The 15,604-nt window shown below is 36.7% G+C and overlaps 1 protein-coding gene across 4 annotated transcripts in view; it reads right to left on the bottom strand.

Annotated features, from left to right (window-relative positions):
- The window catches only part of SEC63 (SEC63 homolog, protein translocation regulator), a 42,059-nt gene that overhangs the window by 7,070 nt on the left and 19,385 nt on the right, over window positions 1-15,604 (bottom strand). For all 4 annotated transcript variants that reach the window (XM_035888779.1, XM_035888771.1, XM_035888768.1 and 1 more), the window contains 9 exons: window positions 14,704-14,836; window positions 13,427-13,519; window positions 9,435-9,589; window positions 7,495-7,642; window positions 5,661-5,743; window positions 3,920-3,979; window positions 3,535-3,693; window positions 2,616-2,774; window positions 1,590-1,691 (listed from right to left, as the gene is read on the bottom strand). In XM_035888779.1, the coding sequence (XP_035744672.1) occupies window positions 1,590-1,691; window positions 2,616-2,774; window positions 3,535-3,693; window positions 3,920-3,979; window positions 5,661-5,743; window positions 7,495-7,642; window positions 9,435-9,589; window positions 13,427-13,519; window positions 14,704-14,836 (1,092 nt within the window). The remainder of the gene's footprint in view (window positions 1-1,589; window positions 1,692-2,615; window positions 2,775-3,534; window positions 3,694-3,919; window positions 3,980-5,660; window positions 5,744-7,494; window positions 7,643-9,434; window positions 9,590-13,426; window positions 13,520-14,703; window positions 14,837-15,604) is intronic.

Genomic DNA, 15,604 nt, shown 5'->3' with positions numbered 1-15,604 from the left:
GTGAGGCCAAATACTCCTTTCCCCTGGTTCCAACCTGGTTGCCTCCCTTGCTCAGAACACAAAACCCACTGTCCTGCTTTTGGCTGGGATAGAGTTAGTTTTCTTCCTAGCAGCTGGCATAGTGCTGTGTTTTGGATTTAGTATGATAAGAATGTGGATACCCCGCTGATGGGTTAGTTGTTGCTAAGCACTGCCTAGACTGGTCAAGGACTTTTTCAGCTTCCCATGTTCTGTCAAGATGCACAAGAAGCTGGGAGGGGGCACAGCCAGGACAGTTGACCCCAACTGGCCAAAGGGCTATTCCAGACCATATGACGTCACACTCAGTGTCTAAAACTGGGGGAAGAAGGAAGTGGGGGATGTTCAGAGTGATGGCATTTGTCCCAAGTCACCATTATGCGTGATGGAGCCCTGTTTTCCTGGAGATGGCTGAACACCTGCCTGCCCATGGGAAGCAGGGAATGAATTCCTTGCTTTGCTTTGCTTGCGTGCGTGGCTGGCTTTTGCTTTACCTATTAACCTGTATTAATCTCAACCCACCAGTTTTCTCACTTTTACTCCTCCCATCCTCTCCTCCATCCCACCAGGGGGGAGTGAGCAAGTGGCTGTGTGGGGCTTATTTGCCGGCCGGGGTTAAACCACAATGACCATGCTTTGAAAAATCCCTTCTTTTTCAAGGTTTCATTGCCGGAATAGGTTTTCAGACACCTACTGAGTGGTTAGCTGTTTGTGTAAGTAACAACTGATACATCAGAACATACTTTCAACGCCAAAGGCTGCTGTAGAGACACCTCAGCCTATCTGCTATACTGAGTCACCACTCTCAAATACATCCCTTCCTCTGATACCCATCCACACCTGATCTTGTGGTTTTGAGCTCGATAGGAAAGATTGTTCCACAACTGGCTTCCACCACTTCCAGACTACACTGTGGTAGAAAGACAGCTTTGCCAACCCTCTCCATCCTCCACAGCTGCACGCTGTGCTGCCACCACACTGTCGCGTTGAGACTTGAAGTCAAGCAGCAAGCCAAAACAATCTGCTGATCCAGATGACCTCCAAACTCTCCTGTCATTACTGTTAACACAGAAGAGGTCAGGACCTCCCCTACTCACAGATGCTTGCAGTTAGATAAAGAGCAAGTAATACTCTACCCTTAAGTCCATATTAGAGCCACTGCTGTGCTTTCGTGTTCCACAGCAAAAAAACCCCACAAAACAATAGAGAGAAAAGGACTATAAATTAGATCCCTGCATATATGAAAGGTTTCATTCTGAATCTATCTATACGTAGCAGATGAGCAGAAAGGAAACTTTAGCATTATTGACATCAAAAAGGAACCTTAAATTCTATACATGTTTGCAAGTCTCTGGGAACCGGATAGAAAGAATAATACGTTAAAAGTTTTTAGGAAAGTATCTGAAAAGGACTTTATAAATTAAGACTTCTTTTAAATGAAGATTAGCCATTTTTTCAAGTATTAGGCTATTTTAAAAGCTCAGTATTTACACTAAGAATATAAAAAGAGCAACTGATTTTTATGATATTAATTCCCATGTTTCACAACTGTAGTGTTTTCTATTACTGACCTCAGGAAAAAAAAGACTGTAAACGGGATGCGTAATCTTTGACTTCGTTTCAAGAAGGGCTCGTTCCTTTCTCTGTATACTTTGCTGTAATTCTTGCCACTCCTGTCAAAGACAAGTTTAAAGAGTTACTGTGCACTAGCCATTTTTTCCATTAAAAAAAAAAAAAAAAGAAATTTTAGCCCATGGAAATGATATATATGACAAGTTCCTGTGCTACACTACACATTATAAAAGTGAAAGGCACATAGAGATTAAGTTATACAGTATGATTAAAAGAAGAAAAAAAAAAAAAAATCAAGCTACAGTAAAACTTAGACTATTCCTGTAAATATTAAAAAAACCAAACCAACCAGAACAGAACACAGATCTGCAGGGCTTGCACACATTCTTCAAAACTCAGTTTTACAGCACTGCCTATAAACACTCACTGTCTGAGCTGTAAGAGCCCTGATTACAAGCTCGATGATTCTCTTCCCATCAGAAGCTTATTGTCACCCTGTACAGGACTTCAAGACCTGCAGTGCAGAGATCATCTACCACCCCAATGCCTCATTCTCAGTTACAATTTCGAATAACTAACTTAATAACAACAGTCACTGGAGTTTAGTAAGCACATGTATATGTTCCTTCAACTACTGCATGCTTATAGTACGCACTGTGCAGCATCCAACAGCTGCTGCATGTAAAGAACAAAGTTCAAAGGAGAGACTATCTCACAAAATCTGCAGCAGCTAGTAATCAAATTAAGCTGAAAGAAACATTACAATCTCTCCCTAAAGTTAATCTATTTTTCTCATGTCATTTTTAAGTTTTCTGTCTATGCTGCAAAGACCCTTCACTGCTCTCTCTGAAAGAGACTTGCAATGACAAAGCTCTTATGCTGGAATGAGGTCTGAAAACCTCTGGAGAACTGATATTACTCCTTCATCCTAGTGTTGCCTAGCCTGAGGGGATGCTAGAGGATTAAAATGCATTTTCTCTCAACCCCAGAGGCAACATTATACTTCAAGAAAAAGTAAGGCTTACAGCTTCATCATCTTTGTTTTGCTTCTCATCTTGTTCTCTGTCAGAGTCTCTGTCACTTCCATCATCTTTTTCACTTTGAGAGTCCCTGTTTGTTTCTTCTTCTTCGGATTCACTTCCTTTATCAGAGATCTCCTCCTCTTCTTCCTTCGCAACAACTTCCTAATTGGGGGGGGGGGGGGGGGGGGGGGGAAGAGGGAGAACCACAAAGGACAAACCCCTCAAACTTAGTTGGTCTGCATTATTTGCATTATTGTAGTATACAGCATTCACAGCACCCATCTTAAGGTCATAGCCCTTATTTCCTATTTTGATCTACACTCTTCTTGTATCACAGATTATGTCTACAGTGAAGATTAATTCTTTTCACCTCATGTGCTAAGAGGAGCAGGGAAGCAATTTTCCATCTCCATATGGCACCCGCAACATGAATATGAGAAAATAGTATTTGATTATTGCATTTCAAAAAGTCATAAGAAAATTAGAGAGAATATAAGAAAATACCTAAAACATAGCCCATGAGGTGGAGAAAACACCATGCAGTGGGAGCATAAACATACTAAAGCTACTAAATTTACCAGAATAAAGTCTCATTTCATTTATTTTTCCTTTAAAGGAAAAGTAGAAGGTACAGAACAATTAACCTCCCAGAAGGCAGCATAATAAGAACATAGTAAGAGGGCATTATGATGCCAGACTTCTAAAGTAGTTGGGCACAACTTTCAGCAGGCCACTGGAAACATCCGCGGTGGTTCTCTGATGATTTTACCAGTAATTTTTAAATGTAAAGAAAAAAATGCTATTTTAGAAAGAACGCTTTACAAAAGCATAGAATGAAATGTAACAGACATACAAAAACCCCATCAGATCAGGCCTGATAAACTGAACAAAATACTAAAATATCAATGAATTTATGAGCTACCCCATTAGCTTGTTTTTGCTTCTGCTGTTTCGGTGGCTGCAATGAAGGTGGCACAGGTTTCTTCTTCAATGGCTTCTTTTTCTTCGATTTTGAAGCTTTCTTTGTTCCTTTATTCTTTTGCTGCCATCCTTTGCTCTTAACTTTGTTGACATCTCCTTGCTGTAGGAAAGCAGTATTTAAAATGTTTATTCTGTTCATTAAATTTCAGGCATTCACTGTACTTTAAGCATTTTAAGCTGAGAACCAAAGTTAGAAAACATAGCTCAAGAGACACTTCAGTAGGCATTTCTGAAAAACAAATGCTTGAGAAGCGCACAATTAGCAACTCAAGATCTGAAAGAAAGCTCTCTTTAGCTAGCAAGAGGATTGTTCATTTTTCACTTACCCCATCTTCTGTTGGTTGCTCTTCCGCTGCACATATAGACTGTTCCTTTTCAAACACTTCCTAGTTAAAGAAAGATGTGAAAACAATTAATGCCTTTCTGTATACCAAAAAAGCAAGTTATTTTATAGTTGAACTAAATCACCTTAATCAGGTCTGAAGGTTTTACTCATGGCAAAATCTTTTATCAGTGACAAACAACAGGGGATTAACAGATCTAAATTAAACACTATTTTGAACATTTGGTCTAGGATTTTTTCATCTCTAGCATTGTAAGGAAATTTAGTAACAACATGTCATCTTGTTCCAGGGAACCTACTTGTTTTATAAAGCATAGAAATCCTGTATCACAAAAGCAAGCAGTAGTAAAATGCAAATTCTGCTCCAGTTGCCAGAGCATTAAAACCCTCAACAGCTGCACTGCTACTCAGGGACACAGGACAACAAATCAAACCAGAAATATGAAACACTAAGACAAAACACAGTGTTAGTATTATGTAGACTAGCACATCTCTATGCAAATGGATTTTTTTCAAGCATTTCTTTCTTCAAAACATACTACATGCCATTCAAAAAAAATTCAGTCATAAAGAGCTGTCTTACATAAAGATGGCAAATATGAGATACCACCACCACAAAAAAAAAAACCCCACCCCACATTATATAAAGGCCAGCTCTGTTTTTTAGGCCATGTATCTCAATGCCAGACTGCCTAGTGGAGTTCACATAGAAAACATCTTAAATGAGTTTTCTATATGCTGTCAGACATTTTAATTAATTTCTAAGTACAGTTCAGCATGCTCACAATTTTCAGTTTCCTTCATTTTTAAGATCCAGAATAGTGATATGGTGCTTTTACCTTCTACCTACTGCATCCTCAGTTACCAAGATGATGCATTCTGAAATTCCATAGCATGAACACATAGTACTTATATATCCAGACGGCTTTCTGCTGAACTGGCTTCAAAGGCTAGTCTGATCCTCAACCGTAATACTCATCTTTGTATGTCTTACCTTAGAGGCATAACTGAGACTTTCCGTTTACTTAGACAATTATCTGAATAGTACAGATGCAAAAATTGATACTGTATGCTTTGTTAGGTAGAAGTTTGTTTAGTTTCTGTGCATTAATTTTCTTCTTCAAAGAAAGTCATTACTGCATTTAAATTTCTGACTTGTGCTTATTTTTCAGCTTAAACTACTAGGGTGTAATATTAGTTTGGTTATGCCACGTTGCTACCCATTCAGCAGTCCACCTTCTTTATGTGGCACCGGTGTACCTCCTTTATATTAAGTTATGTATATTCTGCATTCTGCTGGACTGAGTTTCTTTCATAAAAGTGTCTAGAACACCCAAGAGATTTGTAACATTATGAGCTCACATGAAGTGAAATCAAACACTGTCCTAAGGACTTGAGTGAATACTTTATTCTTGTTCAAGAGCTAAGTTTCTGAAAGTCTCTTTTCCTGTTATTTACAAATCTCAGGGCAGTATCACTTGCCATATTCTTTTACTGTTCCCTAGACAACGGCAACGGGTCAGACTGAACTTTGGTTTGATTCCAGGAAAACTCTCTCATTCAGAAAAGAAAACAAAAGGGAGGATTAAGAGCACAAGTTCTCAATTTCAAATCTTAATTTTACAGTTATATTTACAAAATAATATGTTAGCTTGCAAAGAAACGCCTGTTTATTTCAATATACGTGCAGTATCCCCGAAAGAACAAGTATTCTCAATACTTACTGCCATGGTCTGTCTTGTTAGTGTGACCAGAACAGTGACAAGAGAACCTACTGTAATATTGTTGCTGTCTTCATCATCCAAAACTAGTGTAAAAAGAAAAGCAACACATCTATTAAACACCTTTACAGCCTTTTTTCCATTAAACATTGTTGCTGCTATGTCTAAATGTAAGCATACAAATTCCAGAACTTTTAACAAAAAATAATTTCAAAATACCGTTTAATAAGTTTCTCACAACCTTAAATATACTATCAGGATGAAGGCTGTTAATTCAGCAAACTATAAAACAGCAACATTGAGTTTGAAATTTTAATTGCATGAAAGTTAGAAAATTGAAAGTTATAGCTGCTGTGGGAACCATAACTCTGTAATACTGTGCATTATATATTAAAGCATAAAACTTCAGAAACATGAAATACCACACATGACCAAAGGGACCCTGTTATATTTGTTCTGGGAATCATAACTTTGATTTTCCTGGCTTTCATATGATTAACAACTCAATTTCAATGCCACATTAACAATCATGCATTTAATTCTTTTTTTAAGTAGAAGGCAAAAGAAAATAAAAGAACAGCAGTGATTATTCTAACTAAAACATCAAACAGAAAACCCACAGGAAAGCCACTGAGGACTTTGTATCTCTACTCTATGAATGGCAGAATGTCCCAGGTTGCGGAGGAATAGAGTACGTAACATAGAAATTTTATTTATTTGCCCCCCCACTATTCACTAGTTTTACATACATATTTTATATAATGGTAATACTGAGCTAAACAGAAAAGCATATGCATTGTTTAATCCTCCACACCACACCTGAGTACAGTTGTGTGACAAATGAAGGCTATAGGCAGAAAAGGGTTGCTTGCCAAGATACGGGAAGGCACTCCAAGACTGAGTTTTAAGCAGATTAACAGGACTGTGTACAATCCTGTGCTATAATAAGATAAAGTCGTTTGTTTTTAAAAAAAACCACACACATAAACAACATTTAGAAATACCAAGATTAACAGACATTTGCTTCCTTAACAGATATTTCCATTAACATTTGCTTCTCATGGAGGACTACGCATAAGGCAAATTACAAATTAGCCACCCAAACAAAACATACCGCATTTTTAATTTGATCATTACAACCACAGTAACAATACAAATTAGAAACAAGTATTAGAACCACCTTCCCAATCTCTCACATTTACTAGCACTGATCTTCTTCGGAGGAAAGGAGACCACAGAACCAATTCACTTTCCACTGAAAGGCTGTCTAACAGGAACTGCTTAACAATACACTTTATCTTCAGAGAGGAAGAGCATTATACGTTCATTGAAACAGTGCACACAAAAGGTAGCTAAGCCCAGCATGTACAAACTCTGCCAGATATAAAAACTATACAAGGATTATCACAAAAGAACCCCATGAATATTTAGTCATCAGGGTCTCCAACTCAAAATCTCACAAAGGACTCTTCGTGCTGGAGTAAGCTGAGCATAAATTCTGGAATAAGCACAGCTTTTTAAGATAGCTAATAAAAGTGGTATTTCAAGCAGAATTCCACATTGCTCATGAAAAATTAAATCAACAGATGAAATATCATAAGCTCCTGCAGGAGAAAGTACTGCTGGCTTGGGAATCTGTGAAATGTTTCAATGTACTTTATCTCCTCAGACTATAAATCTCATGTACAAGAGGCCGCCACTCAAAAAAAGTATGTCATTTCCAGGCCACATAAATAACGGTGAGTTGTGTTTCAGCGTCCTCCAAAAGCTTACTGCCAACAGACTATCAAAATGTCAGAGGAGTGACATACACAGAACAAAAGGGCCTCCCACTCACCTTGTGGTTTTATATCCATAGTGACGTACGGGAAGCTGCCAAGGACAGCCATAACTTCATCATATTTCTTATCTTCTAAGAAGTGCAGTAAATTGCGACGATCAGAACCTTTCAAACTCACCAGATCCTGAATACTTTTGATCTTATACTGAATTAAAAAAAGAAGGAAGTCACATTGTAGCAGAGAAACATAGGCCACAAATAAACTCTCGACAATCCATCACTTGTGTCCCCACGTTACTAACACATACACATCAGTTGATTTGTGCTTATTAAAAAAACCCACACCACACTTTTAAGAAACTAGCAAGCGTATGTTTTGAGAAACAATGGAAGAAAGAGGTTGCATTCAGACCTAGCATCACTTTGAACATTAGCGTGTTCCTTACTATGTCACCTCTTAGAAACTGGATACATTTCTTATAAAACTATTATTTCAGCCAGCTTTTTCAGAAAGCTGAGTCAAGAAATCTTACTAATCAGGTTCTTTATTTAGATGGGAGTACTTCAGTGCTTTGAGATTTATATTAGCAGGAACAACTAAGTACAAGGTATAGTTTTTTCCCCCATAGTGAACCGTAAATAAATCTAAAACCATGCCTTTTAAGATTTGCAGAGCAGAGCAAAAAGCATGAAAAAAACCACAGATTTGTCTGAACACTCAATCACTTCAGCGTTATAAATGTATGTATTTTATTAAAAACAACTTCATGCATCCAGCTAGCCTTGTCATACTTCCAGTCCAGGGGACTGTATTTAATAGCTCAACGCATGGGAAACCTGCGGAAACAAGCCTAATAAATTGGTCTCTTCCCTCTTTCAGGGGAAGGACAGGTAGGATTATGAAATGGCCAAATTCTTGATTTTTGTACTTGGTTACGCTGCACGTGTCAAAAAAATACATCTAAAATTGCGTACTTTCTTGTATGCTCCCTGTAGCTTAGGGCTGGATTAAGAACAGCAAGTGTTTGATGGGAGAATGATTCTTTTACTTCATTTAAAGGAAAAGACTACTTGACTATTTGATGAACAAGCATCTTCAAAGGCAATTTAAAAAATGCAGTACTTAAGAATTCTTTGTCTTCACACTAACACAGAAGCATTTAAACACCACCTAAGGTTGTAGTTAAAGCTAAACAAAACTTCCATTAGATAAAAAGAGTATTTTTAAGATTGATCCAAATTAACCATTGTAGCAAGACTATCCAAAAAGTCTCAACAGCTTCTACTGGAAGCCAGGCATTCCTAGAAGATATACTACAATCAAGCAAGCAGGTTTGAATACAGAGACAGTCAGTGAAACAGAGTGAAGAAACATATGCAGGTATCAGGTATTCAGAGAAGACTATTCTTTTTTGTCCTTAATTTCTGCAAATGCCAACACTTATCAACTAGAACTACGTAGCAAAAGCTTTATAAAGCATCCTCTTTCATACATGAAAGATCACAAAGCCCAAAATACTTCCCACAGTAACTGATAATTTTTTTCCTCTTATGAACTCCTCTGTGCTACCTTCCAAATATGTTTTCTATCAAACTAGATAAAGAATGTCAAGTCAAAAAAAAAAAAAAAAAAAAAAAAAAGGTGTCCCAGTAGGATATTCCAGCCACATTCTGGAAAAACACAAAACAGGAGATAGTATTCTGTACTAAGAAAGAAACTGTTTCTTCTGTTTGTGAGGCCAACATAGGCTGATCTTTTATAGTCTTTTACACTTATCAGATCTCTGATCTTATTTCCCACCTTCTAACTGAGGTGGACTTTAAAGAAACAAAAAGCACACAGATCATCTATCAAGTATTATACTGAATTCCTGAAAAATAATTGTATTTTTATTCTCTTAGTTAACTCATTACCTTGCTTCCTTACAGGCAAATAAGTAAAAGAAGCAACAGAAATTGTTTTAAGAAGTTGCTAAGTACCATTTGTAGTTTTATACCTTTTTATGATTGGAGACTCGCCTAAGATTGTCCTCTTCAATGTGAGGCAGCTGCAAAAGGGGAGACTTGAACTGTTGAAGTCCCTGGACAGTCATCTGTGAAAGCTTCATGCAATTTTCCAAAGATCCCAAAGATGGAGCACGGAACTCCCTTTCTTGGGGAGAATGAAACAGACGACATCATTTTTAATTTTTTTCTTTTTACACTTTTGCAATGTATTCCTGTATTCTAGCCTACAGAAAACCTTGTTTTCAGTCAACCAAGCAAAGAAAGAGGCATCTTAAAACGTTCAGCTTAATTAACCAGGCAGCCTTATTCCTCTCACTGCAATCACATAGCTCAGCAGACATTTTCTTCCCTCTGTTTAGGCTACGACAGCTAACACTGAGAAAGGGGAAGACATCCATCTAGCACTGTCTCAGGGAACAACAGCACAAGGTACCTATGCAATCCTTACAGACAAAAATTCCACCACTCAAGTTTCTTTTTTAAAAAGCAGCATCAAAACCAACTTGTTTTAAATTTGTATATTTTATACGTATGTGTGTGTATATATATATAAAAAACACATTTAGCTCTACTTTGTAAGCATATCATTAAATATTACTTTTCATTAATTACACAAAGCTATAATCAGCTACCAAATCAAATTACATGGCAGGACTTTTTTTAACCCAGTATATTAATAAATACTTTAAAGATTATACGCAATGCAAAGAGAAAAATAACACATGAACGGAACTATCCAGCTAGACATACGGATAAGTAATGGAGATAGATGTAACCTCTACACTTCTGCTTTTCAAATAATAAAAAAAAAGTAACGGAAAGACTAATCTCTCAACTAAATAGCACAAAATTTCTTTCCATCTTACCTATCTTCCACCTCCCCTGTAATGTTTTTGGCTGCTGCTAAGGGAAGTCACAGGATTTTTTTTGAATTAAAAAACCCCCACACTGTAAACCAAGCTAATAAAAGAATCCTAAATATTCTCTGACAAACTGTTTTCGCAGGAAATTCACCTGGAGCTTTGAGACCACAGAGCACTAGTCAGAGAAGAGATCCTTCTCTTTCTTAAAGTATTGACTCCCCATCCGCATGACAGTAGAAAAACATTTTAACAAAGTTGGAGAATATTATTTTGGTTTCCTGAAATTAACACAGGACTTTATATTCCCTGAGAGTGGATTTGAGGACATTATAGCTTTTAACAACACCCAACCGCCCCCACCATAAAATGAATGCCATTACTGCACATATTTTGACAGCTTCTGCTTGTCAAAGTGCACAAGACCAGACGACCTTTCATCTAAGGTCATAAAGTCATCCAAAACATATGACATTAAAGTAATCAATCACAAATTTAAATGCAAACCATAGTTGCTTGTGAAGGAATGGTATTTACCTGGGTCAAACCACAACCTCTTCACTACACTGCAGCTTCCAACCTGAATTAAGAAATGCACTTTGACTGGACAGCTGAACCCAATGCCTAATCTTTTGGCACAGAGTCACGAGAGCACATTCCACGGTTTTGGCAGCAAACACCTCGCCTGGCAGGGCAGCTCTCTACTTGAAGATACTTAAGGAGGATCTCAAAGAAGCCATCACGATAATTTAGACCCCCCCTGATTGTCAACTATCAGTTAATCATCACAAAACGATGGATGCAAGCAAGCGGTGCCACAGAGCCAAGTGTATTTTCAGGGAGCTGCATGTAAGAAGAAAGCCTCTCAGACTATGCAGAAATCGGGCACTGGCATGGAAGTCAGAGGAAATGTTTGGTACGCATTTCTGAATACTGCTATTTTAAAACATTGGAAATAACTTTGAGAAAACCTGCTACAGAAATACCAAACAAATCCTCAACTATACTTGGAGTTTTTCCAAATCTACATAAGTAACTTCTACCATACATAACAACAACTATCTCATCCACATTCACAGACTCATTCAGGTTGGCAGGGATCGTGAAAATCTCTAGAAATTATTACTAGTAGAGGTTGTTTAGGTTTTTTGGTTTTTTTTAAATAACCATCAGTTCCATTTCACATTCAAATGGAAAATTAGTTTACACTCTTCTCTTCCAAAATACTGTTTTGTTTTTTAATTTTAACCTAAGCTAAATCCTAAATTTTCTGGAACTTCAAAGCAGTTTATTGAATACAGTAAAATGATTACTCATAGATGCAGGGTCAAATTAAAGAGGTATTTCCACATACATAAAGAACTAAAGGAGAAGAATACAGCTACCTGGAGGTCATTCAAGTTGTAAAGTGTAACATGTACTGTTTTAAGTATCTTATTTCAGCTTTTACAAGAAGATAAGGGGGTGGGTTTTATTTTTCAAACACTTCCTGTTCTGTTGCATTAAAAAAAGCTTCTGGCTGTATTATTTTGGTCTCATTTTGCACAAGTGAAAACAAGTATTTGCTAGTTGACTAATATATACATATGCCACCTTAAAAGACATCTTCTAAAGGTCTGAAGGATTTTATAAAAAACCTATCCAGATTTGGGGGGGTGGGGTGGGGAAGAAGTAGCTATATTTGTCATATGCAAAGGCTTATAAAAAGTAAAAATATGTCTTCACTCAAGTGCTTTTCATAATTAGCTATAGTATGTGTCCTTGGTCTTGCTGAGATAGCAAAACTTAAAAAAAAAAAACCACAAAAAAACAAACAAAAAACCCCCAACACTTCCAGAACAGCTGCTTAAGCTTTTTATGAAATAAATTACTATTAAACTAATAAAGTTTCACAGCATTAATATCCACATCTTAAATCTGTATTGGAAATCTTCGCAATTTAGTTACAGTGCTAGTCTGGAGAATATTCACAAAAACATATCCAATATCTATCCACAGCTGAGTTCTTAATGTGATACTCATTAATAAATACAATCTAATGTTAGGTGAAGATTATTTCTACAATGAAAAATACAGCTACTGTTCCCTTCCAGGTCTCGGGTTTTCTCCCCAGCAGTCTCACAGAATAGCAAAGATAGGGTTTAAAGAGAAATAGAAATATATTTAATCAATACTTCTTTCTAAAATAGGACATGTAAGCCAGCATACAACACCCTTATCTGCTCACGTCCCCTCTCTTGTACTTTATTTGGTTATGGAGCACAATTTCTAGTACTCCTTACAATAGTGCTGGGAAAGATCTTCCCCAGAACCATTCTTGTTAGGAGACTATCAACGCTTGTTAAAGGAGTTTTGATCTAGTAAAGATCAGCCAATGAGTCTTATCTGATGGCAAGCAAAATACAATGCATTTTGGCATTAAAAAAAAAAAAAAAAAAAAAGGCCTTGCCTATGTTTGTTGCAGTAATGGAATAAGATCCAAGTCTTTGTTTCTTTACACTGCAAGCAACCATCTTCAGTATAACTGCCTTTTTACAGTAAAATCAAAAAAAGCTTAATTTTTATTTCAATTAAATTGTAATTTCTATGGCAATTATGGCAAAGGACCTGCCAATACAAGTTCAGGAAAATAAAAAAACCCTACATAGCAGGCTCAACAGCACAGGAACCAGAAATGGAGAAATATGAGCAACACACAAAGATATGATGGCAAAGAAATGAGCCAAAACAAGTGACACTCATAACTGAAGAGGAAGAGCTGTGAAAGTGTAAATTTAAAGACGGATGAACACAAGGTTCAACATATCTTATACCAAGTGCTTTGCTACCAAAAATGGACCAGATCTTTAAGAAAAGGTTTTCCATCACATTTAAGGAGAAACTTAATTGCAAAAATTACAAAATGAACACAGATACTCAAGATTTCAGAGTAGGGCTTGGTGGAAGCAGCAGCATTTCAATCTTCAAAATGGAGAGCTCTCATTACAGTGAAAAGAGCAAAAGAGCATTTAGGCATTTCTAAATATCACAGGTTAAGATTCCCACAAGAACAAAAGACTTTATGAAATATTGCAATGAAGAATCATATTTACTAGTTTTAATTATACAGTTTCTTTTCTTACCTTCCCGGCTTCGAGCCATTATTATTAGTTGGCAGATCACATTAATCATTTCTTGAAGTAGTGCAGGACTCTTTTTCAGGATAAACTGCTGATCTGCAAGACATAACTGGCTGCAATTATGCTGCACTTCTAATAGGAAAAAAGGGGGCAGTTTACATAAACTGGACATTTAATGGTGTCGTCTTCATTTCTATTCATTCTTGTATTATTGAAAATACCACCTTCCTTCACACTGACACATCTATCCATAACATTCCCTAACAAAACAGGATAGAGCAAGTGCTAAGAGAGAACACAAGTTTTGTGTACCAGACAAGCAGCTTCCACACCAAATGAAGAAGTACTTGTTAGATCCATCTAAAAAAATCAATAGGATGGCACAGACTATTTACGAGTCTTACTAAAGTACCATTAATTCTTCAGGTAAACATAAAATTAAAAATACTTTTTTTTTTTAACCTAAGTGAAACACCAATTCTGGGAAAAACATTATTTGTAAAGTACTAACTACTTTTGATTACAGATCTGTGAAGTTTTAAGGACAAATAGTAACTAAGTGGCAAGGAAGAGGTATTTTTAGTGGCTATTTAAAATTGATCATTTTTGTTTTGAAAGAAACTGTAAAATTTTAACCACAGCATCTTCATTGTTTGGTTGGTTTGTTTTGGTTTTTTCCATTTGCATTAAAATGCAGAACATCTCAAGTTTGCTGGTCAGCCTAAGAAACCCTGAGTTTCATGGTTGAAACTTAAGAGCTGCATTTAGAAACATTTCAGTTTGTGTATTTACAAGTATGAAAAATTGTAAAACACAAAACTGAATCTCATATGTAACTGATATTTTAAAGTTCTAATCTTGCCACCCTTGCTTTACACAGCAGGGGGGGAAAAATTCCCAAAATAACAAATTGAAATGTCAGAGAGCGCACTATTATGCTTATCTTGGATTTCTTTACTCTGAAAAGCAAATACACTTCACATGTTTAACTTCTTATTCTATTACAAGGCCAAATTTATCAAAGTCACATTTGCAGCCAAAAAGCATTAAAAACTAGGATATTAGTTCTACAGGGCTATCAAGAGAATGGGAAAATGCTAAGTAAATGTTTTCAAGAGTCATTAAAGTTGAAAAACTAAGTACACTGCATAGAGATTATTGAGCAGAGATCCATGCAACATGTCCATTAAAATGGACAAAAAGTATGTTTACGAGTACTGTAGCACTGTACTTGTGTTGCGCTGTTTCAAACAGTATCCAATTAGTGGAGAAGCCATTACCTTCCTCAAGGACTTCAGGAACTTTCATCCTGGCAAGATGAGTCAGCAGCAGAACTCTGGCTTTCAGGCTGTAAGGGCAGGTGAGTGGAGGCTCATTCTTCTTTAAATTTATGCCACCAATTTCTCTGATTAGCTAAAATAAAATAGTTAAATACAAATAGCTATTTTGGTGCTAAAGAGAAACAAAAAGAGGAGGAGAACCATTTACAAGGAAAAGTTACATTCACAAAAGCAAGCCTTTAAGTATCTTTTCCCTGGAAAGTTCTGTAGAGACGAACATTAGCCATTTTTATTCATAACCCAGCTCCAAAAAGTATCTTTAAATGCCTTGTTTCAATGTGGGGTGAGGGGGGAAGTAAAGATTTGCACACAAGAAAATTGCCTTTAACAGTATTGAGTAAATTCGTATTGACGGATACATTTTTTTAAATCTGATTTTATTGCCAAGGTTTACTAGATTCAACCATTATTCTACGGTATTTATAGTAAACTCAATATGCACTAGCAACAGCATCATCTTGAGACCTTTCATCCACCTAAGACCTAGCCAACTTCCTCAGAAATAGTTTCAAGTATCACAGGAAGGAGGGTTATAAGCCTGAACTCCCGGGTAGGCTGAAGATCAAGTATTTTAACTTATTTATAAACAGCACCAACTTGAAAAGAAGCATGGTATTCTTTCTTCAGGATGACCTATCTTGATCCTGACTAGACCAAGATGCGCAGTTCAAACAGGTCTCTCACGTGAATTTTCTGAAGACCCTAAGGGAGGCTGCAAAGCTGAGTAACAGAAGCTCATAGTTTGTAAGAATCAATAGATGGCCCAGAAGCTTCACTTTTTAGGTCAACAAGTCACCTGAGGAGAGACTGAGGTTCCAAAATCTCCAACCACAAAGGGAAG

Source organism: Egretta garzetta, unplaced genomic scaffold (genome assembly GCF_000687185.1).
Source record: "Egretta garzetta isolate BGI_Z169 unplaced genomic scaffold, ASM68718v1 scaffold10, whole genome shotgun sequence".
Classification (NCBI taxonomy): domain Eukaryota; kingdom Metazoa; phylum Chordata; class Aves; order Pelecaniformes; family Ardeidae; genus Egretta; species Egretta garzetta.
The sequence above is the reverse complement of the archived record's forward strand: the minus strand, read 5'-3'. Positions and strand labels throughout refer to the sequence as shown.